At 45.6% G+C, this 26,120-nt stretch overlaps 1 protein-coding gene across 2 annotated transcripts; it reads right to left on the minus strand.

The window, feature by feature from the left end:
• Positions 1 to 116: 116 nt before the first annotated feature.
• On the minus strand, positions 117 to 24,644 carry bcorl1 (BCL6 corepressor-like 1). Of its 2 annotated transcripts, none has more exons than XM_072395432.1 (12): positions 24,483 to 24,644; positions 16,021 to 16,106; positions 13,344 to 15,920; positions 12,956 to 13,085; positions 12,206 to 12,679; positions 9,591 to 9,778; positions 9,106 to 9,372; positions 8,864 to 9,030; positions 8,438 to 8,583; positions 6,785 to 6,862; positions 3,483 to 3,654; positions 117 to 1,820 (listed from the first exon to the last, which is right to left on the minus strand). In XM_072395432.1, exons 2-12 carry the CDS (start codon positions 16,024 to 16,026, stop codon positions 1,472 to 1,474), a joined length of 4,554 nt encoding a protein of 1,517 aa, XP_072251533.1. In that variant the 5' UTR covers positions 16,027 to 16,106; positions 24,483 to 24,644; the 3' UTR covers positions 117 to 1,471. The 2 variants fall into 2 exon arrangements, with proteins under 2 accessions (XP_072251533.1, XP_072251532.1); XM_072395431.1 differs by having other exon boundaries at positions 12,956 to 13,088.
• Positions 24,645 to 26,120: the final 1,476 nt, after the last annotated feature.

The raw sequence follows: 26,120 nt of genomic DNA on the forward strand, positions 1-26,120 counted from the left end.
CCAAAAAAAAAAAACAAAGAAACAAAAAAGGAACTTTTGAATAAAGCCTGAGGAAGAATCCCACCCTGAAGATATAATTTAACATCATAATAATCTGACAAAACAAAGACAAAAACTATAATTCACAATCATGCTTTATTCTGCTTGATTTCTTATAAAAGAATCAAATAAAAGACTCTTTTAGGATCTCACACACTTCTTAGTCTTTCAGTCTGGTTGAATCCCATTTTCTTTAGCTAAACTATACTTTACACCTTAAGTCTCTTTAAATATCTTTTTTTTCCCTTTTTTTATTTTTTTTTTTTAATTATTCTTTTTTTTAAGTTTGTGACGTCAAACCAAAACTTCATTGATTGTCAACACAAAATCTATCTTAGCACCAGTACAATAAAACTGTACTTTTGCTTTTTGAAATACTGTTTTTGAATGAGGGAGCAAAAAATCTCATAATAAAGGGATCCGAGTAAGTACATTTTAGAATGAAGCACCAACCATAGAAAGCATTTTCATACATAAGGTTGTCAGATACACAAGAGGTCAAATATATTAATAATGACTATTAAATTAAGCACAACAAACAGTGTAAATAAAACACTGCAACACAAAGCACTCTGGAAACTGGAAACACTACATCGGGGACGTGGGGGGGGACAATCGTGGCTGCAGTTAAGAGGGCGTCTCAGCTCCTCTGGACCCCGGAGATGGTTCAGCTCTTCCTCTGAGAGATATCCACAGGATTCTGTATCAGTTCACGAGGAGTGGGAGAACACTACCGTCTGCCCTGTTCTGTAAACAAACTCTCAATCTCAAGCTCCAAAACACTGTCTCATACTGCCAACGGGGACTTGCTCTGGGAAATGTGGAGGAAAGATGAGTCATAAGTTACGTCCAGAAACGATCTTTCGAGGACGATGAAGTGAAACGGAGGAGGACGTGAAAATGTTGAGCTGGGAGGGTGATTATGTGCCGTGGTCTCCGTCTTTTGCAGGTCTCCGGATCTCTGAGGTTTACAGAGAAACCATCTGGGCCAGTGGCCTCCCTGACTTAAGCGTCTTAGCTTTACGCAAGAGTCCACCAAGATAAAAGCCTTGGATTATCTCCTGTCGGAAAATATCGCTTTCCCTCAGGAACAAACTCAAAGAAAAAGTCCAAAAAAAGCCACCTGTCCCTTGCCACCAGAATTATTCATAATAGCCAAACGTGTTAACCCTGATGGCAAGATACACATATACACTACCATGTACATACATAATCAATAAAAAAAAGTTCCATGTATTCAAATATACCTAAAGACCTGAAAGCTGCTTTCCAGCACTGACCGCTCCTGTGCACGTCCTGTGTCTGAGGTCAAAGGTGGAGTGTCAAGTCTTTACTGGAGCTGGAGCTGAACCCATCGGACGGAGAAACTTCCTCTGAAATGCTGCGTGCAGGGAGGGACCTGGTCTGTCTGCACGGTGCTCTGCATGAGAGGCTATCGGCTCCGAGGCTTCCCTGTGTTTGTGAGCGTCTCCTCCTCCTCCTCCTCGTCCTCCTGTAGAATGTGAATGGAGGAGCCCAGTAGTCTCTGGAGCTCTGGTACGCAACGCACCAAATCCACAAGTCCCTCTTCCTCCTCCTCCTGCTCCTCCTTGTCATCCTCCTTATTTGTGCCTCTGTGTGGAGAAGCTAAAGCGGAGCTCACCTGGCTGACTGAAACCTGCTTCCACAGCTCAGCTTGCGGCAAACTCACAACCTCAAAGTGCGGGTAACGTGCCCGGAAGATCCGCGCCGACATCTTCAGGCGCTTCAGGACGTCGGCCAGGAGGAACCAGTTACAAAAGCTGCGAGAGAGAAACGTCTGACATTAGAAGACAAAACCAAAAGAAAACTTCTGATCTGCCATTTGGGCTTTAAGCATGACAGATTATCAACTCGAAACACACTGAAAATATCTGTGTTTCAGGCGTCTGACAGACTAAAGTGTTGCAAAGCAGTAAGGGCTGCATTCCATTCTGCAGCTGTGCAAGCTTCCTCTAAATGGAATGCAGCCCTTATGAATGCGTTTGTACTTGTCCAAATGTCTCCCGTGAAAAGGGTCTTTAGCCAAACGCTTTCTGCTGCCCAAGCAGTCTTTTATGATACTGACATCCCGAGGATTGAGCAGCCCAACAGTTCAACTCGGCTCTTCTCTACTTTGTTTGAAACTGAGGACAGAATACCAAAGATGTGGGCGGGATCAGCGGTTTATTGTTGCCGGGTGTTGTAGCATGCAAAAACCTCCCTCTGTGTGTGTGTGTGTGTGTGTGTAGAGTCACTGGACGGGAGCAGCAGAAAACAGAAAACTTGAGCTTAAAAATATCTACCGAGATTAACCGGTGACAGGTCAGTAAAATGAGCATCCCTGAGGGGTAAAGATGAAGAAAAGTTTACCTCTGTGTGAGCAAATAGTCCAACAACTTAAGAATGTTTATCAACGTAAATGAGGAAATGACGCTGCCTGTAAAGGAAAAATCTGAAAACCAGCAAAAAAAAAAAAGAAGGTTGTGATCTTCAGGCAGTGCTGCATTAAAAAAAAAAAAAAAAAGAGGACTCTGTTCTGGAGGTCCCTCCCTCCAGGCAGCAGCAGCTCATAAGAGGTCAGGAACACATCTGTAAACCACTGCCAGAGAACGGAGTTCGTCTCTGCATCCAGAAACGAAAGTTAAAACTCCGCGATGCAGAGAAACATAAGACGGAGGAGTTAGAAGGACTTCCATGGACCGAGCTAAAGCAGAAAACTGCTCTCTGGTCTGATGAACTGGAGGATTTTGGAGCAACAGATGTTGGCAGATGTTGGCACCCACGTGTTTTTCTTACCTATTTCAGAAAAATTATTTATTAAAACAGCACGAGAGAGTTTGGCTGCCAAACTAAGCTGTCTGTAGTCCAGATTTGTCACCTACTGACAACGACTGGCTCGTTATGTCCCAACAAAGGAAGCCCCAAACCTTTTAAGAAGCCAAAATCATTTTTCAAAGGACACGTTTCACTTTAAAACCACAGCTGCTGCTCTCTTCGGTTCCCAAACACTAACAGAGTGTTGCTAAATGAAAGGCACAGTGGTAAACGTGCCCGTGCCAACACTTCAGAGCCCCGACATGCTGCTGGTATCATATTCAAAACGAGCTTTAAACTGTTTGCAAATCACTGCATTCTGGTGTTATTTGCATCATACAGTGTTGCAGCTGTTTTGGAGTCATTTTGTACAACAGTGCGCAACAAAATGTGATGATGACAAATATTCTAAAACGAACTACTAAGCCAAGACAACTGGCTTGTCCTCATCAGTCACCGCATCAACATCTGACCTAAACTGGCTTCAGATGCACTTTATTTTCATGAATTATCCCAATTTCAGACAACATCTGTCTACCTGTGGCAGCACACTGTCAGTCTTCATATTATCGTCGGACAGACATCTCCATGCTAATTACGAACCTCCCCACGCATCTGTGTGAACTCACCCCTGTGTTAATGACACCTGCACATGATAGCAGGGCAGGAGGGGCTCGGAGGAGAACTCGAACAGAAGGCAATCTTTGTCCGAGTCCTGCTCAGTGTTCCCGGTTCCGTTCTCCTCCAGCTCCTGGTTCTGCTCAGACAGCAGGAAGTCCCAGCACGGCTCCTGCTCGGTCTCTGTGGAGTGAAGTTGACTGAGGTCAGAGGGTGAAGAGCGGACAGACTTGCTTCTGCTAAATCAAGCATTTAAGTTTAAGAACTTCCTGGAATCTGAAAGCCAAAAAAAACGTGTTGAAATCTTCTCGGAGTAGGTCTGCTCCATGGTACAACCCACGACTCTTTGAACAAACTGTGAGAAAACTCAAAAGAAAATGGCGTAATACGAACCCTGCGTCACAACGTATAAAAATATCTTATGCAGGACAAATTAGCATGCTATTTGCAGCCAGTATAGGAAAATAAACACAGTTCCAGGTTTCTGCGGCCAGGCTGACTCAGAACCACTCAATGCTGATTATTGTATTCCCCCACTGCTCAGCAGTTGTTATTTTATTTTATTTTTTAAACCATAAAATCTTGTCTATGAGGGAAAATTTTTCATCTTTCAGTTCTGGCTGCTGGCAAAAATTGATTGTTTATCGTTAATACTCCAGAAAATAGAGTAGGATGTAATTAATGCTCTTTTTTTTTTTTTAAACTGCTCTTCCCTTATTGATCCATCAACAGTCAGAGCTTTTAAATCACCATCATGTCTGTTGGATCCCACACCAACTCGACTGTGTGATCAACTCTTATTTGTCTCTCCTGGTGGGCCACAGGCCTTTAAAGCAGCTGTAATTAAGCCACTGTTAAAAAAAGAAAAGAAGCCTACTCTTGATCCTGAAGTCTTACCCAGTTTCAGACCTATATCTAACATACCTTTATTGCTACAATTCTTGAATAAATAAGGGGTTTCAGTGGCGTGTTAGAGTACACCACAACACTGAAACGGCATTAATTAAAGTCACAAATGGCCTTCTGAGGCCTCCGATGGTGGTTTTGTGTAGCTTTTGATACCATTGACCATAGCATCTCATACACAGACTTGAACACTTTATTGGACTCACGGGTCCTGCTCTGGACTGCTTTAGGTCATATCTATTTAACAGACTCCATTTTGTACTTGTGTCCCACAAGGTTCTGGCCTTTTTTCTCCGTACACATATTGCCTTTGGGCCTGGGCAGTGTCATCAGGAAACACAACGTACATTTCTACTGTTATTCTGATGACACCCAGCTTTATGCATCCATGAAACCCGGTGATATCGACCAGTTACATAAAGACCTGGATGAGGGGCAATGTCCTGCTTTAGAATTCAGACAAAACAGAGGCAAAAATAGTTACTCTTGATGGTATTGCCTTAGCTTCTAGTTCTTTTGTGAGGAACCCTGGAGTCATTTTTGACCAGGATTTGACCTTTAACTCTCATATCAAACAGGTCACGAGGGCTGCCTTCTTTCATCTGCGTAACATTATGAAAATAAGGATTATCTTAGACCAAACTGACCCTGAAAAACCGGTCTATGCATTCACAACATGTAGGCTTGGCTACAGCTGGCTGTCTGAGTAATTCTATGGTCGAGCGACCGGTACCCCTGAGAGAGATCACATCTCTCCAGTCATGGCCTCGTTACACTGGCTCCCTGTAAAGTCTAGGATAGACTTTAAAATCCTTCTTACAACATACAAAGAATGGCCTAGCTCATATCATATGAAAGATCTCATTATTCCATTATCGTCCCACAAGATCACTCCGCTCTCAGCCCTCTGGTCTCCGTGTAGTTCCCAGAATTACTGGACTAGAATGGGAGGCAGAGCCTTTTGTTTCCAGGCTCCCCTCCTGTGGTCCCAGCGCTTGGGTGGGGAACACCGACACCCTCTCTGCCTTTAATCTGAAGCTCAAAATAACCTATTCCTCACTGCCTGTGCCTGTGATCTACTTGATATACTTTTCCATTTTTCTTTTGTACACCCACAACAATTTATTTGCCAATTCATTCATTTATTCTATACCAGTTTTTATTGCCATTTTAATGGCCTTCATGAATAGTCTTAAATCCCGTTGTTACCTTGGCTCTTTTGTCTTGATTTTGTTTTTACTTTGTAAAGAACCTTTTAAAACACAAGTGGAACCCATTGGAAGTCCAGTTGAGTTGATACACACAGTCTGGACGCCCCCTAGTGGTCATTTATTCAATGATGGGAGACACTGGAAACCACTTAAAGAAATAAACTTTATAACAGTACTCAGATATATGGAAGCACATCAGTGTGAAAATAATGACAGTAAACAACATATTCTAGAGATTAGTGATCCATTAACTTACAGCTTTGCCCTGATATGAACTTATATGAACACAACACATTTTTTGTTGTTTTTTTCCCCGTTAGACAATCAAAATGTCCTCAATATCTCCGGTGCCTCTGAGCACAGGGCATCTCAGGAGAGGGACAGAACTACTATCACAGGAGTATGATAGTTGTAATCAGTGGTGAGCAGGTTCAACGTGTTAAACCCTAGCATGAGGGAAACCTACAAACTGAGTGACTGAATGTTTGTCTACCGTCAGTTTGCTGAGCGAACATTAAGACACAGCTGAAGGGGAAGCATTTAGATCAGCACGGTGAAGATAAACCAAACGAGCCATTATTCATTCGCAGATTGCACTGATAAACAGGTGAAACAGCCGGATCAACGTCCTGCAAAGTGATACAGACCACCAGCAAACTTTGGACTGCGTTCTTGTCTCAAGCTGTGAGACTAACTTAATTCACCCCAACAATTCGAAATGTTTCTCTTGACTTGACAAACACTTCACTCTGGCTGAACACTGATGATTGAATTCATCTTTAAAATTGATTAAATAAAAATGTTCTTTAGGTTGCAGCCCACCGCCCAATCTCGACTGGCCACAGATCTCTATTTTTCCTTCTTGTTGGTACGCTAAGTGCCCCCTGTCCCTCTGGAGATCAAGGATGGCTATATGATCACTAAGTCCTGAAATCCAGAGGAAAAGGGGTCCATTATCTCTGACAAACGGATGGGTAGAGCCATGGAGGGGGAAACTGGGACTGGGCCCACATTATGTGATGTCTCTCCATAGTCTTCCCTCTGATGGATAACTAGCTCCCTGTAGCTGTTTACAACACAACACTAATGCTAGAAGTCCTTTCCCTGCAACGACCCCGTCATCAGTCCAACAAGCCTTCATGTGTCTGCCACAAGGACGGCAGAAGAATTAGATTCCAACCAACAAGGTTTCTTACCGAACAGGGAGCTGCTGTAGAAATCCCAGGGCAAACTGGAGTCCTGTCCGTTGCGGCCTTCCAGGTCCATGAAATATTCTGAATGAAAGCAAGAAGATACTGAATTATTTTGTCATGACCAGGACAGTGTGCATGTCATGGCTAAATGAGGAGTCCTCCAGCAGCTGAAGTAAATAAAATCAGCCCTAACTTCTTAGCAAGTATGGAGACTGGATGCCGGTTCTTGTGATGCGATCAGTTATGGTGCAGATACCAGCTACCGAGACTGTGTCGGCTTTTTTTAAACTAAAGTTGTTGTTTTTTTAGATTCAATTCGACTGAACCTGCTAAAACAAGCACATTAAATCATTTCCCATCACCAGCAGTAGCATGTTCATCCTCTGTGCTGTTGGGGCTACAATGTATTAAGAACCAGTCCAGAATCTGGGCAACCACTACCCCCGGGGGGGCGAGCCTGTAACTACGACAACATGGAGGGATGGCATTACACTCTGATAATCATGGCTCTCTAAGATAATTAGGCCACTTCATCATTTTTGTCTGGACTGTGAACGCTGGCCCCACACAGCAGGACCGAAGGTGAGCTGCCAGCTGTTTCTCAGACAGATAAAAATGCATCAGGCTCATCTCCTTCTGACCGAGTGTTTTTGCCTGCAGTTTGAGAGCCTCCATAAGAGACATTACAGTCGGAAAACGTGTTTCTGTTAAGAAAATATGAGCTGTGTCCACTTAAATACTTTCCCACTACACTAAAAAGCCAGATGTTAGCATGTGTTGGTTGGTTCCAGCGCACAGGCACTGAAACTCCAGAAACCTCAGAGGTGAAAGAAACACCAACAGAAACAAATGGCTATCATTCCAACCTGATCAGGTGCTGATCGTCAAACATCAGGATGAAAGTGAACACTCAAAGCAAAGAAGTCCTGCCTGTAACAGGCATGTTTGGTATCTGGAGGATCTGGAGGGATCTGATTATGCCAAAGTTACACAGGAAGGCAGATGTGTAAGTCAACATATCAGCGGACTCATTGACCAGAGCGAACAGAGTGTAAAATGCACTAATTCCTATTTTTGTTGGACTTACAAATAATTAACAATTGAGAAGTAATTTTTTAGGTTTTACAGCCCAAAATACATTTTTAATGAAAACGTTACGGGACACAACAATCCCCTTGGATGACTTGAATCTTACTTATTTAATTATGAGGAAGACTTAAATGATGGATCAGTTAGAGTGTCCTGGTTTACTTTGAAAGGAAAAGCAACAACACGGTGCTTGTGTCAGTCTGACATCCGCACACATCCAGGTGAACTTTTACTACTCATGAAACTATGTAAAACTCTGTGGACGGGTGAAGATTTAGCAGCCAACTTCACACGTGTTTCACAACTGTTTCACTTATTCCTCTGCGAGTCAAGTTAGGTGTAGATAGAGGTTAGTCACTGTTTGATGGGGGGGCTTTACAGTCTGCAAAAGCTGGTTTATTCATTTTTATGCCTCCTTTCAAATTATGAGAGCCTTTGTGGCGTGCTGTTCATAGATGATGTAAAAACGTTTAAAAAACTCTTAGGTGAAGTGTTCCTGCTATTTGACCATTTGGCCAAACTGGTTCGACTGACAGAAAACGATGCAGCAGGAAAAGCATAACCTACCTGTGAGGAAGGTCTTCATGCTCTGACTGTGTGCCAGTTTGACCGGCGTGTGCCCAGAGTAAGTTGCCAGAGTCGGATCAGCGCCGTGGTTCAGGAGCAGCCAGACTATCGGCAGGTTATCGCTCGCTACTGCATCGTGAAGGGGCCTGAGGGAAGAACAAGCTGATGGCTTTTAGGGGTTGTGCAACATTAAACGAGAGAAATGATACAGCATTATGAAATATTCCATTAAAGAAAGACTCATAACAAACGTACAATAAGTAGCCTACATGAATAGATCTAGGAAGAGCTTATCCTCTAAGATAAGCTAATATCTTCGAACCATGCTGCCCACAAAGATCAAGAGATAGCTTCCACGCTTCTGTACACGTGACAACAACTGAGTCAAAGAAACTCCAACCCCCATCATCCACCACGACGCCTCACCGTGTTCCATCCTGAGCACTGCAGTTGACGTCTGCGCCGTGTTTCAGAAGCATCTGGACAATCTGGGTCCACCCACGCGAGGACGCCTCATGCAGAGCTGTGTAACCCGCATTATCACGCCGATTCACCTCCCTGATGTCCTTTTCAAGACAATACTGGACCACATCCTGCAGAGCAGAGACAGCGTTTCACACTTTTCTGTTGTTAAAATCACGCCTTTAAGTAGACGGGTGGGGCTTTACCTGATACCCCAGGCGGGCAGCACGCTGCAGCAAAGTCTCTCCTGCGTTTTTATTGACAATCAGTCGACGGACCTCTGGAGGAACAGGCTTTTTCTGTGGCGAGTCTGAACTGTTGCTTCTTCCTGACGAGCTTTTCTTATTGGATGGAGAAGATGGCAAACTTTTGGGAGTGGGTGGTGGAGTAACTGGTCTTTTGACCCCAGAGCCATCATCATCCAGGGGAAGAGAGGCGCCACGCTTCCCCAAACTGCTGCGTTTGGTCTTATTCTGAAAACACAGATTTCCCAATCAGAGCTCTCTGCGAGGAGGAATCTTTCTGTAATCCAGAGCCAAACTAAAGTAAGATGTTCCATGGATCATGAACCTGCACTTTATAATACCAGCTGCTACCATCAGACCACAGGGGGGCACTGTAATCTTTTCTTTGTGGAACCTTGAACGATTAAAACTGCAATATAATCCAGCAGGCAGCTTCAGAAGCTTACCTTCTGCTCATCACTGTCACACAAGTGTTTGCTTTTGAACTTCCTCTTCCCTGAAGGCTTGTCATTGCACTCCGGTGACTCCTCGCTCTCCTGGTAGCGGACCGATCCTGAGCGGGTGAATGAGGGTCTCCGTGGAGGAGACTCAGGACTGGAGGCAGTCGGGCTCGGACACCGATCTGCCTGTGCATCTGCAACAACAGAAAAATGCTGAGTGGAGCAAAACAGATGAACCAAATATGTTGTCAGACCCCTAATTTGATCATAAATTCAGCTAAGTAACAGTTTTGAGCTCATGCTCAGTCACAGGGCCTAACACAGAGCCAAAAATGTGTGCCTACTTCAGACGGGCTGGTACTTCCTGAACCAATGTTTCTTGGCTTTTCCATTTCGTCTGCTGGAACAGGGTAACTGCTGCTTATGAACTACTCTGCTTTTTCCAATCATAAGCCTGAGTATGCCATATTTCTGTTACAGGTACATGGTGCAGACTTCCTGCTGCAGATATGATGTATTTCAGGAACGTTCGCTGCAAACTGCACATACAGAATGTGCTGTTCTCATTTATGGAGACGTTCATCCTCATAAGATTAGTTTACCCATGTGTCGGTAACAACCGCTTCCAGCTAAGAGTTACAGTCAATTCTGATTCTTCCACTCTTAATTTGGTTACTGAATGAGGGCCTAATTGGATGTCTAATTCAGTGTCTACACCTTCTGGTTCAGGAGCTAACTGAAACAATGCATTGAGATAAAACATCTACAGCACGGGTCACAAACTGGCAGACTGCAGTCTCACTTGGACCCAGACACATTATTAGGATTTTATTAGGCATTTAAATTGTAACCTGCGCATGCCCTCCTCGCATTTACGACAGATATTGCAACGGTTAACGGCCAAACTCCTAGTTACCGACCAGCCAACCGCCTGCCTGTGTACGCAGAGACACACAAGTCAGGGCAAGTATTCCCATAAGCGAGTTAAGGTATATCGACATGAGTTGCTAGGAAATGAGAAAGATTGGCAGAAAAAAAAGGGAGGATTTAATTAAGACTGGACAGACACACACATCCTCATTCTACATACTGGGAGTTCAAAAACATCCCTGTAAGCACTTCACGTGGGCAAATGCCGGGCCTCTCCAGCTGCAACTCATCCATCTCCAAGCAGATGTGGCCTTGAAAGAACAATTTGGAGGAACTGGCCCTTGCTCTCTGAAAGGTCTCGGCGACAGCCAACTCAGGCCGGTGGAAAGCAGCACTGAACCTTAATCGACTCCTTCGTTTAAGATGCCTTTCTTCCTCTTTTAAAAAAATAAATCTGGGTCATTCGGGCCGCTGTGAATTCTTTAGTGAGCCGTATTCAATGTGAATGATAAAAGAGAAGCTATGCTTGAAAAACCAAGCATAGGTTTGTCATCTTCTTATTCCACGCGGTTAAAATGTTCTGAAATCAGATATCGAACGTGATGAGGAAATAACGGCGCTGCTGTTCGGGACAGACTTATTTTTAGAGAAACCAGAGAGAAGCCATGCAGATAAGTGTCCAGTGGCAGCGCAGTTTTTCCACAGTTGTTCGCTTCAGCTGTTGTCTGTAATGACTCACTGATCAGGTATTCATTTAATTTTTTTCAAAAGAATGAATAATCACTACGTCTATGTAACGTCACATGATGACAAATACCCGTCACAGGCGAACATGTTGTCATGCTGCTGAGGTCAGCAGCCAAAAGCAGGATCAGTGTACGATAATGGGGTTAAAACCGAATGATTCAGCCTTATTTATAAAACCGTTGACATGTTTAAAAGGAATTTAATAAAAACTAAAAATAACTAACAATTGCAACAGCGTTTCAACAGCACAAACCTCGTCCAGGAACTGGGGACACTGTGAGCTGCTGTGGTCGAATTAAATGACGAGAGATTGTGACAAGAAAGCAGTGAAACGGGAGCCATTAAGCTTTAATCTCTCTGTGGTTATGCTCTGAAGACACAAACATCTATAGAAATGTGTAACTTGAACAGACTTCAGTTGATGGACTTCCTGGTCAATCTGTGGGCCGCTCTGATCATGACAGTCCAGCAAGGACCGTCGGGGGGGAGGAGCGACACACTTTAGCCGACTTAATTTGCCAAATGGAGCCATTACTTTCGACCTCAGTGGAAATGCAAAGGGCTAAAACAATCTCTTTAAGTTCTGGCTTCTTTTTGTCAAAATTGACCTTTTGTCGTCTCTTACCAAAAAATATGCTGTTCATTTTAATCAATAGATTTGGCTTAACAAAGGCCTTTAAACGATCAACCCAGCTTTCAGGACCAGGTCGCCCAGACAACAGTCTAATAAGTGGAGGTCTCTCCCCAGCCACCTCCTCCAGCTCTTCCTGGGCCCGCCGCGGCGTTCCCGAACTAGATATAATCTCTCCGGTGTTAAATAATATGGTATTTCAGTGTCTGTCAATGTACTGATGGATTAAATGACCACTCACTGACTCTCCAATCGGAGATTTCTGTCAATCTCAATCTAATTTGCCTTTCAACCTTATATTGTATAAAAAAAACATTCAGGTCAGGTTTGAAAGAGTCACTCGATAAAACTTGAGACGTCGAGAGCCTCCTACCTGCTGTGATTACAGCCTCCTGTCTCAGGGAGTCTTCGAGGTGCTCTCCATCTTCCAGCTTGTCCTTCTCAGTGATGTATTCCCCGGTTTCGTACTTCTTACTCGAGCATCGCCGGCGTTTCTTATGAGGAGCCGCGTCTCCTTCTGCACTGGCTGTCTTGGCCTTGCCCTGAAAGGTGCGCCCTGGCAGGGGGTTTGATCGCGGCCTCCCTCTGGGACGACGGGGGGGCTGAGTGGGAGTCAGTGGGGGTGACAGCGAGGGAGTAACTGGGGGAGGAGGCATTGGTGGCGGCGGAGGAGGAGAAGGTGTCGCAAAACCCCAGAGGTCAAGTCGAGCATCGTCAGCTCGCCGCCGTCCTCTCCTCAGTCGTGGGAAGGAGGACTCGGCTGCATCCGCCTCTTTGCTGGATGCGGCAGAGTTACTGAGACGCACTGAAGTCTCGCAACTTTCAGGACTGCACCTGCTGTCTGTAACTGATTAAATCACATCCGACTGTTACATTTACACCCGCTTGAATACGTAAGACGTAGAAAAAAGTGAGACGTTTTCTATCTGTGAACACATTCCGATCAAAGTGAGTGCAGGTATTTATCTTTCAAACTAAAATGTGAGCAATCTAACTGCAAATACATCTTTGACACAGCCAAATGCGTCGTTAAAATTTGTGATGGATATCACAAATCTGTGCATGCTAGGACTACTTTTATTGGCAGCAAATGTCACAAGATTACGAGAAGCAAAGCCCGTACCTGCTTTGCCGTGGGTTGGCAGCTCGGCCTTGTTGGGGCTGATCTTCTCCTTTGGAATCGGCTCTTTACTCTGTGAGGGAAGTTTTCCTGCTGACAGATTCTGCTCCAGCACAGGTGCACATTGTTTCTTCTGCTGAGATACACAGGGGACAGGGGGTGAGAACACTGCACTGGATCCTATTGATCACAAACCTTTCATGGTAATGGAGGGCAGGTAATGGGACCTTAGAAGTTATATCATCAGTCACAGATTAAAACGGTGAAAGGGAGCTCGAACTGGCAAATTTAGTAGTTCAAATTTTAAAAGCTGCTATTCTAAACATTTCGGCACAAGATTCAACCATTTTTTGGTTGATCATAGAAGAAGAGTGAGAGTAATTTAGTTCACCTTCTTATTGGGAGAGGCTTTGACTGGAGTATTTTCTGTGTCTTGTTTTTTCTTCCCTGCTGCCTTCTTTAATGGCCCTGCTGGTGACTTCTCCTTTGCTGGCTTCTTGGGAGTCGTCTTCTTTTGTTTTGTAGCAGCAGCTTTTGCTTTGGTTGGCGACTCCTCTTTGGTTCCGTTTGTTTTCTTCTCAAACTTGTCACCCCCGACGGCACACTGGCCTGTAAGAATGGATGCAACCACGCTCTCCAGTTTGTCATTGGGAGGACCGTCTGACGTCCCCATTTCTTTCCTCGATATGTCCCCCTCTAACACCTGGGCTAGTTTGCTCTCCATCCTGCTTCCATTTGTTGAGGCGTTGCTCCCGAAGTGATGAGACTGGCAAGCAGGCTTGGAGGAGCCTTGCTTTGCTATATGCTGTTCTTGACTGGTGTGCATGGCGGTATCATTCTCCAAAGGCTCAGCGGCGTTCGCCTTCTCGTGCCTTCCCATAGCTTGGGTCAGTTCCCCTTGAGATGACACACCAGGCCATTTGTCCACAGGCCAGTATGGTGGATACTCAAAAGCCGAAGTATGTTTGGATTGGGAGTCTTGGCTCCCAGAGAGTGGATTCGGGCCATCAGCTTTTCTTGAGGCACCGGGCGAGGCTTGCGTATTACCCTCGTCTGTCACCGCCGTCGTTTCAAAAGCTTGCTGTTTTACAATGGATGCAAGGTTGGACAGAGGAGACTTCATTCTCTCCCACTTATCCTCCTCGGGTTTGGACGGGCTGTGATGGGCGCTCTGAAACTTACATCCCTCTGTGACTGTGGTGCCCTTGGTCTTTGGATATCCTTGAGCGATTTTTCTCTGAACAGGCGAGGGTTGGCGGGGAAGATGAGACGGCGGCTGCCAAGTTTGATTGACAACTGCAAGAGGGTACGGTCCCATAGTTTTGCCGGGTCCAGGTTTTGGATGACTCTGAGTGTTGGCGGAGCTTAACAGGGCAGTTGTCAGTGCTCCTTTCGGGGGACAGTTTTTAGTTATGGCTGTGCTGGTGTTTTTAACATGCTTGACACTGTGAGCATGTTGGTTACCCTTCATCAGACAGGATGGCTTCTTCCCTCCCGAGGCCAGATGCTCTCCTTGGTCTATTATGGATATAAACTCTTGCTTTGCAAAACTCTGAAATTCATCTGCAAAGGTCCCTTTTCCATCTTTGCCCCTTAGAGTAGAAGCCAGTATGGGGCTAGCCACACCTACATATGTACCAGGGATGGTTTTTATTGAGTCCTGTGAAGATCCCTTACCCCAGGTAGGTTTGGGTTCTGGGCCCTGGTGATTCTGAGTCTTATTTACTTGCTTTTGATGAGCTCCATTTCTGTGGGTATTTGGTAAGATAGGGTATTGCACAGCCGAACTATAGGTCTTTGCGTTCAGAAAATCCCTCTGATTGGACTCATTATCGTGAGGCTCCATCGCAGAAACTGGAGCCTCAGCTATGCATTTTGGACGTTTTGATTTAGCAGATAGATCAAGAGGTACATCTCTTGGTTCAGCCGTGCAGGCTGTGTGGTCCTCTGCAGCGGGGGCTGGCGCTGTGTTAAGCGAGCCCATGGCTGCTTTATCTATGCTGTTGCCTTTCTCCACATGGTTCAGGAGTCTGCTCTGTGAGGTGATACTGGCCAGCGCAGAGCCGCAGCAAATGGCAGCGGTGGGAGACAAAGTGTAGTGGGTGGGAGCTGCTGAAGTTAATGAAGGGTGCTGCAATGGTAGCGCAATCGCTGGTGAGGCTACCACAGAGGCTAAAGACTTGTGTTCTCCTAGAGACTTGGAGTTCTTACTTGATGAATGGTTAGATTTGAGCTTTGAGCCGCCAGCTTTTTTGTCTGGGGTCCGGCCCACAGACAACGAATAGGGATAGGTCCGCATGAGAGGTGTTTCCCCCACACCTGAGCTTTGAGGCTGAATGTCTTTCTGAAACTGACCGGCTGTGGCTTCTCTCAAAGCAGCAATTTGACTTAATGCTGGTGGAAGAGTGATCTTACAAAGCGGAGAAGAGAAATTAGAGGAGGGAAGGAAGGCAACGGGCTGGGCTGGTTTAAACATGGCGGAGCACTGAAACCCGGGAGGAACACTTTGCAGAGATTGCGTTTGCGGATGTGATTTCTTACTGGATGTCACATTGCTGTGACAAGGGTTGAGAGAGTCTTCCCGGTTGGCTTTTACACCGCTTGACCACTGAGGAGCAGGGAAGACCCCAGCACCATCGGCTCGGACTTTAGGGGCTTCTGCCCTTTTGTCTGATCTCTTCTCTGAGCTGGGGAGGACTGCGCTGGACATTGGTGCATTATTAGGCTGTTGAGGCAGAGAAAGTTCAGGGCTGTGGTTGCAATTGCTAGTTTCCAGGCAGGCTTTTACTGTCTTACAGTCTTTTGTTGGAGTGGTCTTGTTTTGTTGACTGAGGTCAACATCTCCTCTAAATTCAGGGGGCAGCGTCTGGGGGGGATTTCCCACCATACTAGTGGACGCTTTACTCGGAGCACTGATCTCTCTGCTCACCGTGCCTCCATCCCCTACATTCATTAGTGTAGAATCCACCTGAGTAAAAAGAGAAGTTCATAAACCCCAGAGTTAAATGGGTGAGAGGACAGAACTGTCTAATCAGGTAATCTAACTTCAACAGAAAAAAAGCAATTACCTGCATAGGTGTTTCTTTAGCACAACATGCCTCAGATGGTAGCTGAGCCAATCAGGACAGCGTTTTCTGTGAGATACACCGATACGCTGCAGAATACACAAAAACAGAAAGAAACCATGTGGACGCTGTTTATGTTGTTCTCTTTTCAGTTAAAGACGTTCATTTAAAGCTTACATAAGGAATGAGTAGTATTTTATTCAACAGTCATTGACTTAAACTAATTCTGGGTGATTGAAAACTTCGTGCCATCAGACATGCTTGAAAATAAGACGCGTTACAATTTCCTCAGAGCAGTTCAGGGCAAAGGACAAAAACGTTGTAAACTGAGAGGACATATTCGTGTGTTGTTCCACTGGTCTTGATCTCACCGCTCATCCGTCCAGGATCAATCCAGAAAGTGGAACATCTTCTCTAAAAACACATATGAGGGCTGATGCGTGATATAAAAGGAATTACGAGGCGCATAAAAAGCCACCAACAACCAGATCATAGTTTTCCCATGGCGCGCCAACATCCTGTGTTTATTCCATGGGACTTTATCTCTAATGTTCTTCTGAAACAATTGAAACCTTAAATCTATCTGACAACCTTCCTGCCACAGCAGATCTGTGAGTACACTCCTCTCAGATATCGTACAAATTATTACGGTACGCAAAAAAATGCAATAGGAAACCATTAAAGGCAGAAGTTTTTCCTGCTATCAAACATATTCTAAGATCCATTCCTGACACGCAAAAGTGCTCTTAGTGTCTGACAATAACCCCTACTTTGATTAATACTCAATCTCAGGGTACATTTATGAGATTCTTCCCATTCACAAGTTTAAAATGCTGTGTGGCTTCCGACTTGTACCCACTTTTCCAAGGAAGATGGGACGCTGCGTAAACCGAATGCTGTGGTTTGCAAATCATATAAACCCTGCGTTTAACTGGAGAAAGCAAGAGACAGCATAATAAATGTTGTAGCTAAGAGATTCAATTGTCTTTTCATTAATATTTGCTCATCCTTAAGTTGATACCAGTAACGCGTTTTCATTATCTATGATACATGATATCATTAAAAGGATTCAGCAAATTGAGAGAAATCTGTGTGCACAAAGAGCGAAGTCAAAGCCAGTCGACTGTATGGACCCTGGATCAGTGAATCAACCAACATAAAAACTCCAAAAACAAATCCGGTCAGTGATGTTGATCGAATGTTACGATTTTAATCAGCAAAGGTTCAGCATTTAATCTATTAAACGGTCGGTGACTCTTTTACTCTGTGCCGAATTAAACTCCGAAACACGTTATCTATAAAAACCCGCTGAGTTGTATGTAAGCCATTGAAGAAGCTTCACTGTTACGGTAAAACGAGCTATAGGCTGTGTCACGTTACCATGGAAACCACGCATTCAGCTGGTGAAACAGAACGGGCGACATATGCTTTCATATTCAGTCCCGATTATCCGTCAGGTCCGTTTTATGCCACCAATACTGGATCGAACTCAGGTAAGATTTGATTTAATCAATATATGAGGAACACTAAATCAATAAAACATACTTCTCTTTGATCGGAGTTTGAGTTTATGAGAACTTTATGAGCTTTATGGAGCTGGACATAAACTCAAGGCAGATATCAACTCACTGCTCTGTGCAAATAACAATTTTCTAATTGCATCCGTCTCTCGTCTAAACTGCAGCAGCACTGCTGTCGCAGTAAAACTGACGTTAGTCACACCTGTCCAGTCGTAGGACCTGCACTTCTTCTTCTTGAAGTGTCAGGTGTCAAATGATCACAGCTTTGTACGTGACAGTGCACAGAGCCTGCAGAAGAAAGCCTGAGTTAACAAAGAAAAATCATGAACACGGTGGTAGTGGCAGTCATCTCGGAGTGGAGTTGCAGGTTTAGTAAAGCCAGCTACCTCAAAGAAAGCCTGGCTGTGATGAACTTGCTTTGATTGTTGTCTTTTTAAGGAAAACGCTGTCTATTTTAGCCAAACTAACCATTCATCCAGTTTCTATACACGCCTATCCCAGCTGTCATTGGGGGAGAGGCAGAGTGCACCCAGGATGGGCAACCAGTCCATCACAGAGCCACACAGAGACAAACAACCACGCACGCTCACTCCTGGGGTCAATATAAAAACACCAATCAACCTAACGTGCATGTTTTCGGGTGGTGGGAGGAGGCCTGGGTAACCAGAGAGAATCCACACATGCATGGGAAACGGTGGAAACTCAACGCAGAATGATCCACAGCAGGGATCTGAACCAGGAAGCCTCTCGTTGTGAGGCGACAGAACTTAACACCAACACCACCGCGCAGCCCCTGAGCTAAACCATGCCAGACCTAATTCTTCACGCATTACAACAGCCCACCTCCCTAATCGCCTAGCAGCTAAAATCTTATCGAGCCAGAATAGGTAAATGTTTTTCTATTGAAGCTACAGAATTTGGCCTCCTGCAACACGGTGGTAAACAGGCCACTGACCCAACATGCTGCTGGCATCACATGCACTGTTCTCAGTTTCAACACTACACGTGCTGTCTTTTTACTCTTATTAATCAAAGACGAGCTGTAAATGATTTGCAGATCCTTACATCATGCATTCATCTGCGTCTTACACTGAAAGCCAACTATTTGGAAAAAAATTAGCCACATCTGTGGCACGCAAAATCCCAATCAATGAGATGAGCAGAGGTAAAAGACAAAGAACAGAGAGGAGCAGAGAAACTTTCCCCATTCAGCAAATAAGAGTGGAAACGGTGAACATCAAACACTCCAAGTCCAGGAGCAAAAGGAAAAGCCCATTTTAGTGGAAAGGATGTTAAGAACTGTAACAGAGGTTTACTGTTGAGTATGCCTCATCCGGCTGTATTAGAAATAAAAATTAAGCAAAATATTAATAATTGATATTACAGGTAATATGAGTCATCCACAGATTGAAACTTGTGTGACTTCTCTGTGACTTTTGCCCCTGACCCCTCGGACCCTGGAGTCTGTCCCCTAAACACTCATTCAGTGATCCTGTGACAACCCGAATGGAAATGAGTAAAAGTTTGCTAATAGATGTAAGGATTAAATGCAACTGCAAAGTTAAATAGGTATTTGACTGCGTTACGGAGCTAGAAGCTCATCAGCCTATTATTTAAGAGAATCCAAAGCCAAAAACCCTCACGCATACGTTCATGAACACAAAGCACATCGCAAAAGGCTCTGTTGTCGAAAAACAAACGTGAAATACTCCCACATAGACCAGACCCTGTATGCAGGTAGAGGTGAGCACAGAAGAGCGCATCTGCAAGTAAATGAGACCTCCGTGAAGGGGAGTGTGCACGAAAAAAAATGTAAAAAAATGCAAGAAAATCCACGCTAAAGCTTTGAGGGAATGGAAATATGTCACCTTTGAGTCACCGAGGCACAACGTAAATGATGCTCACGATGAGTGACACACCAATCCCTGCTGTAATCTGCGAGCACTGACGAGGGATCCGGCGATGCAGATGCCGCTCCGCGAGAGGAGGGTCTGCATGCATGCACCGTACAACAGCTGCTCACTTCGTCTTTGTGCTCCAATCGCGGTCTGCTCCGCAACATTTGAATTCATAAGTCTGATCTAGGCCAGCAAATGCATGCAGTGGTCCGCGCACTCGCCGTGGGCAGCTCAGCCCAGACGAAACAAAGTCGAGCCTGGAAAAACCTCGGAGGATAAACAGCCTGGAAGATATCACATCATCCTTCCACCCGCGGTAGGAATTAAACGTAAAAATGCAAAGAAACAACACAAGGTCTTATGTTGCATCTGGAAAGTGCAAAAGCAGGAGCACATGCACGCCTCAAAAACACGACCTAATCCTCTCTTTTCACAAAACACCAGCACGGTAAAACTCTGGAGAGCTGTGGGTCGCAGACTCAGACCTCTGATGGCGAGCAGACAAACACGGGCTCCGAGCGATCCGACAGCCTGTCCTCGGCTCTAAACCTTGTCTAAATATCACGGAAGAGAAAGGACTGAGATGTTCCGACATCAAAGACAAATGTTTGGGGGGGAAAACACCAAGTGACAGGAGAGACCCCCCCACCCCCCACCCCCACACAATCGAGCGGCTGCGACGTGGGAACACAGTGTGGTAATATGTGACATCTCCGCCTGATAAGGTGAGTCAACACCAAGGCGAAGCCGCTCAGAGAACCAAAGAAACAAACTCAGCCACCAACCACCATCGGATTGTTTCGTCGACCGATGCAACACCAAACAAACAAACAAACAAACAAACAAACAAATAAATAATCCACCGTCCTGGCTGATAACGCGCACGCTGAACGCGTGAACTCACAAAAAGTAGCCGACTGAGAAAGGACCACAAGGGTGGCTGACACAACTTAGTGCACAGGCTGGTGTCGCTGGAGTGGCCGCGTAAAGAAAAGGGGGCAAACAATATTAACTCCGCTGACCACCACCTCCTCCTCCTCCTCCTCCTCCAGCACGGGTCCAGCTCTCTGCGCAGCGGACTCTCCGCTAAGCCCTCGCACTACAGCCGGTGGTTTACATGTTGAGGCAGGCTACTGTTATTTATCTCCGGCCGCCCTAATATGAAGTGCTCCAGTCCCTCTTATCGGCCCTTTGGTGGACTGACTGAGGCACTTCGGCGTTGAAAGGCATTCAGCGAGCCCCTGACCCACCAAGCCTCTTCTCCCCGGGCCCCTTCACACTCTATCTGAGATACTGGATCATTTCTGTGCTAATCAGCAGCCGAGGTGAAAGATGTCTAATGACACAAACAGTTACGAACCCGCTCGTCCAGATGGCAAGTGAACGACGCGCAGGCACGACTGTGGTGCGGCCGCGTCCAGCCTTTCGCCTCTGCCGTCCGTGGCTGCTCACTAATCTCGACGGTTTTCGGTTCTAAAAGTCCGGGGGGGCGGGAGGAAGGGAGGAGGGGGAGGAGTGGAGGGAGGGGGGAGAGAGAGAGAGAGGAGGGGGGGGCTCGTCAAGACAGTCCGTTCCGTATCTCCTGCCTCCAGTCTGGTGGGAGAGAGCGGAGGGAGAGGGGCAGAAGGGTGCACGGTGACAGCATGGGAGATGTAGTGCTCGGCTATCCACGCCCAGCATTGGACGTTGGAGAGGCTGGGAGGGGTGGGGACTGCAGGTACCGGCATGCAACGCGAGCTCCAGCCGCTCAAGGGGAATGGGGTGTGGGGGGGAGCGATCGCGACCAAAGAGTGTAACGGTGCGCTAAACTGAAAAGGCTTATCGGGGAAACGAAGTAATAAACTGCATTTTTCTAAATAACAGGAAGCTCCGGGTATCAGTGAACGGCTCCGTGCGAGGCAGAGTCAGTAAAGTCAATTAACATTCAGATGTGGGTAATATTTGGTTTGGGAAAAAAAAGAATACAGTAAAAAGAGGTGCGGAGAGAGGTGTTGGTCTGTTGCTGGATCATTTACACGAGGAAGCAAGAGGCCCTCCAGCTGCAGTCTGCAGACTGAGGAACTAGCTTGGGGAAGATGTGTGTGTGTGTGTGGGGGGGGGGGGGGGGGGGGGTCTTCAAAGAAACTCTGGTCTCTGTGATGATGCCATGGTTCTAACTTGACCAGCTTCTCATGCAGGCTGACCTCCATCAGCTCAGTTCCACTAAAACAGAACCATGGAAACACAACTTTTGCTTGAAAAGTGACTAAAGTCTCTTTAGTAAATTTCCACTCGTGTCTTTCTGTGTTCTGGTTTATACGAAATGAGTCATGCAGCCGTTTCAGCAACGTCAAAATATGAACCTGTAGTGCCAGAATTAGCCCATTATTGTCATCCTATTTCCCTCTAACTCTTAAGATTTCTCTGTGAGAAGACAAAAGGAAAATCAAATTAAGTTAAAAAAAAGAACTTCATGGCAGCTTTACATCTTTGGGCTGTTTTTCTTGCACATTTGTGGCTGATAATAAATCAAGGTGAACAGATGACATCCCCTTAGTGTTTGGACCGGGCCAATAGAAGCACATTTGGTGTGAAGATATTCTGAAAGTAGTGGAGCTGGATCTAAAAAGAACTTATTTTCTGATTCAAACTGACATTTCACATTTCCATAAACCCGTATCAGTCCATATTATCCAGGGATGTACATTTAATATTGTGTTTTATATGGCAATGCAAGCCTTAGGTCCTCCTCTTTCACCTCCCACAACTCAAAGATCCAGAACCGAGTGGAGATTAATCGGAACCTAGCGGATCAGAACTAAATGGATTCAGGAAACTTGTGGCGACACCCAGCCCTGTCAGCCAAAAGCTGCTAATAATGATTTATAATGAACATATGAACAGAGGCTGTGCCATTCCCTCCGCAGTCTATCTTCAGTTCCTTGTCCTTCACCCATTGCAGTGCTGTGTGTCAAAATCACATTTCCTGTTACTATCAGGTTGGTTCAGGTTTTGACTGGATTCATGCACAAGAATTTCAACTGTTCAATGATATATACAGATGGAGGCGTGTTTGGATTTTAAGCTTAGCCCTGATGCTTCTTTTTACATATTTTTTATGCACAAATCAAAACAGCTGAGGCCACTTTCAGAAAGGACAAGAGGCTTCCACCTACTGACAACAATCCAAGCAGGCTTCAATGCAGGAACTGCTCTGAGCACAACACAGCAGAGGATGGTGGGGATAGAGATCTCTCGCATCCATCGCGATGAACAGCTCTAGGGGTGCAATACCTTCTCCTTAGGGAGGGGAGGGGGGGTAACGTGTGTGCCCCATTTGTGTAAGGATGAAATTAACTCTAAGCACAAGCTTTTCAGCGTTGTCTGTTTCAGGAGGTAACCGGCAAGCATCTGCAACTTCCAGTAAACACGCGGACACACGACAAAAAAAGTTAGAAATGAGTTCGTAGAGCGCACAGTTTGCCTGGATCTCCCTCCAAAGATAAGCAGCCCTACGGGATATCCAGCTCCCTCCCTCCATAATCACATTTTGGCACAGTAGTTAAGCAGCACAGGTTACCGTGCCGTAATTAGGCCACTTGTCTTACCTGAATCCTAAAAGCAGAGCGGGCCTGCTGTTTACGCGGGGATCTGCTCCTATAGACCAGCAAATTTCCTACTTTTCTCAACACTTGCCTCGGTGAGGAAATAACCGTGCACGCAGCGAGGCTCACCAGCAGAGTTTGTGCACTACACCGCGCATGGTCGCTGTGGTTCCTGACCACTCCGGCAGTGCAGGGCGACCATCCTGTCCATCCGGCAGAAACTACTCTGCCGCGGCGGAGCGGATCGCTGTGTGAGAGCCTCCAACATGCCCTTCGCCATTCGCTCAGTAATGGCTGCGTGCAAGCGGCCACATCGTTGTCAGATGGCCAAATGAGAAATTGGGAAACGAAAAAAAAAAAACCAAACAAACAAAAAAAACAGTCGCCAAACGTTTTTTTTTTTCAAAAAAGGGGGGACGCCGTCGAGGACCGTGTGGGCATAAACAGTGTCACAAAGTCGGCAGCTGACATGGCATTGTGTCTGAGCCGGGGTAACCCGGAGACCTCAGCGACCGCGCAGGAGCTATCCCGGTAGTGACCGGCTGCTCCTGTTATAGTCGACTTTCACAGCTCCACATCGGATGTCTGAAGCTGTGGGTTTTTTTTTAAAAAACAAACAAACAGAAAAACTTGTTCTGCATGTTATTATGAATCTAAAGCAGGGATGAGGTATTCCGTCCATGCACTGTGACAACAGCGATAGCACAGATGAGGGTACGTTGTTTATTTCCAGGGCCTGGGTTTCTTTTCTTTTTAAGGAGAGAGAGGGAGAGAGAGGGGGGGTCTTTTTAAGTGTGTCGTCTTCAAAGTGGGCACACATGGTCATCTAACTGTGAGTCATATCGGAGATTATCGACCCTATTTAGGCCGCCATGCTCCACAGCGTCGAGGATGTCCCGTCTAAGTTCGTGCTTCACCTGGTCAGTAATGTCGAGCCTGGGAGGACGGTGGGGGTGAAGCCTGGGTGCGAACCAAGCGCTAAATTCTTCCATCTTGTTATAAGTGATGAATTATTCTACAGTAATCGAGGGGAGGATGGCAGCCGATCACAGGAACAGTGAAGAGTGATGTTCCTCTTCTCCAGGTTAATGGCGTATGGCGTTAAATATCGGTCTGAAATTCAGATTCGGCACTCCAACTGTGTCAGGGTCTGGGTGGCGGATTTCGCCCACAACCCAGCACGCACGGACAGCCGGTTTCGAGGATGTCACCTCGACACACAACTTGGCTGTCCATGCGTGTGACACGATCCTACATATAACGCCGCGGGATAACAGCGAAACATCACTGCAACTACGGCAGCTCCTGCAAGACACAAACTACAGCAAAATGCTAATATCCAGGTCAAAGTTTGGCAGAGTTTCACTCGCCCTCAATAGCGTTGTGCAATGCCCCCTTTAATGCCCCCTGCTCGCCCGTAACGCCTTTGTTATTAGTAATCGCATGGTATTGCACCGTCTTACCTTGCGCTCCGAGCCGACGACAGCCTCAAAGCCCGCACACGGCGCAACAAGCTATTGTTGTCTGCACGGAGGCTTCAGTGAGGGGCCACGGGTCGGATTTGGAAGCAGAATGAATACAGTAAGCAATTTTGGCTTGTCCTCGCGATCTTCCCTTATTGCTAGTTTTCGGTCTGCAGCAGCTGGAGATGAAAATCGCGCACCCTGGGTCCTAGCGCCGGGTAAAGCCCTACAGGTGAATAACAAACAGACATGGTGCTCTCGGTGGGCTTCAGTCTTTAATTGCTTCACTCAGACACACAATGATCGTCCTCCTACAGCAGACTGTCGAGCCGTACACCCCCAGGTATTCAAAGATATTCTGTTGTCACTGCTGGGAGGGAACTCAAAACGAGTCTTGATATTATTTTTGGGGTAATCTCAGACCTCTTCAAGTTTAATGATACTGATCACCATCATTTTAACGATACAACGAGAAGTAGTGTCGTTGGGGCTTGACTCAGCCCAGATATCTTTGGATTTTCATACAAGAGTTGTATCATTTTCCATTTAAAATCAACCTGTGGTGCCAGTAATTTAAATGGTTTAAATCTACACTGCTGAGCTCGGTGAAATTTTCAAAAGCTACTCACACATGTCTCAGAGTTTTTGCTTCTGCAGCTGCTTTTGAACTCTGCTTGTGACCTCTCTCTGTCTTATTCAGGGATCCAGACTGCAACCATTTAGACACATTTTGCAACCATTTTTTGAGAAGGTGCAATTAACTTTTTAAAGTTTTAACCAGTGGAAATATGCCCCCAAATTAGTTTTTCTCATGCTTTTTAAAAAATATCATCATATATCCACCAAACCAGGAGGACTGAACGAGGAAACTGTGTGTTTGTGCAACACAGTTTTATGACAAAAACGTGCTAAAGTCACAGGATTTCTGCTGTCTTTTTGTGCTACTGAACACAAAGATGACTCCGCTGGGTAACAGAGTGTCACAGGAAAAGAAAAAGTCCAATTTAGTAAGCCAGAAAGTTTGCCGACTGCCAAGTGGTCGACTTGACCTTTGCGTCCAGTCCTGACCACGAGATACTTCAATCTGTACCTGGTTCCTTGCACATTCACTCACTGTTTTGTGGCTGTTTTTCACAGAACAAACTACTGGGTTAAGGTTTGGTGTCAAGAAAAACGCGGTTAGGGTTAGCAAAACATCACGGCTCGTGTGGCAACTGACCCTGGACGGCATGAAAACAAATTTCAGTTTTTGCCTTTGACAGCACGAATGCATAGTTTCCTTAAATGTGACTATATCATGGTTTTCAATGAGACTGGGCTGAATAGCGTGTCATGTATTTTAGTGACAGATTAAAGAGCTCTTCCCACTGCTACAAGGCAGGATTGTACAGGTTGTCTGGTCCTACTTTCCTGTCAATCCTGAGCTCACGTTTCCAAACCGGTGATCTTTGACGTCCTCTGTGACATCTGATGAAAATAGGACCAAACTAACAGGCCTACGCCGCCTTACAACATTAAACACACGCTGTTTTATGAGGTTAAGATATTGCAAAGAAAGTAACATCGTGGGGCAGATTGTGTGTAGATTCACAATAAAAACTGTATGTACACGCATTGGTAGAAATGTGCCGACATTAT

Source organism: Leuresthes tenuis, unplaced genomic scaffold (genome assembly GCF_036924035.1).
Source record: "Leuresthes tenuis unplaced genomic scaffold, fLeuTen1.0.hap1 SCAF_11, whole genome shotgun sequence".
NCBI lineage: Eukaryota > Metazoa > Chordata > Actinopteri > Atheriniformes > Atherinopsidae > Leuresthes > Leuresthes tenuis.

Excerpts from the sequence above, each read along its gene's own strand:
- bcorl1 (XM_072395431.1), bottom strand. Across the intron at positions 12,680-12,955 it reads GCCAACCCACGGCAAAGCAG|TTACAGACAGCAGGTGCAGT; the intron begins GTACGGGCTTTG and ends TGATTTAATCAG. Across the intron at positions 9,373-9,590 it reads GTGACAGTGATGAGCAGAAG|AATAAGACCAAACGCAGCAG; the intron begins GTAAGCTTCTGA and ends CTGTGTTTTCAG.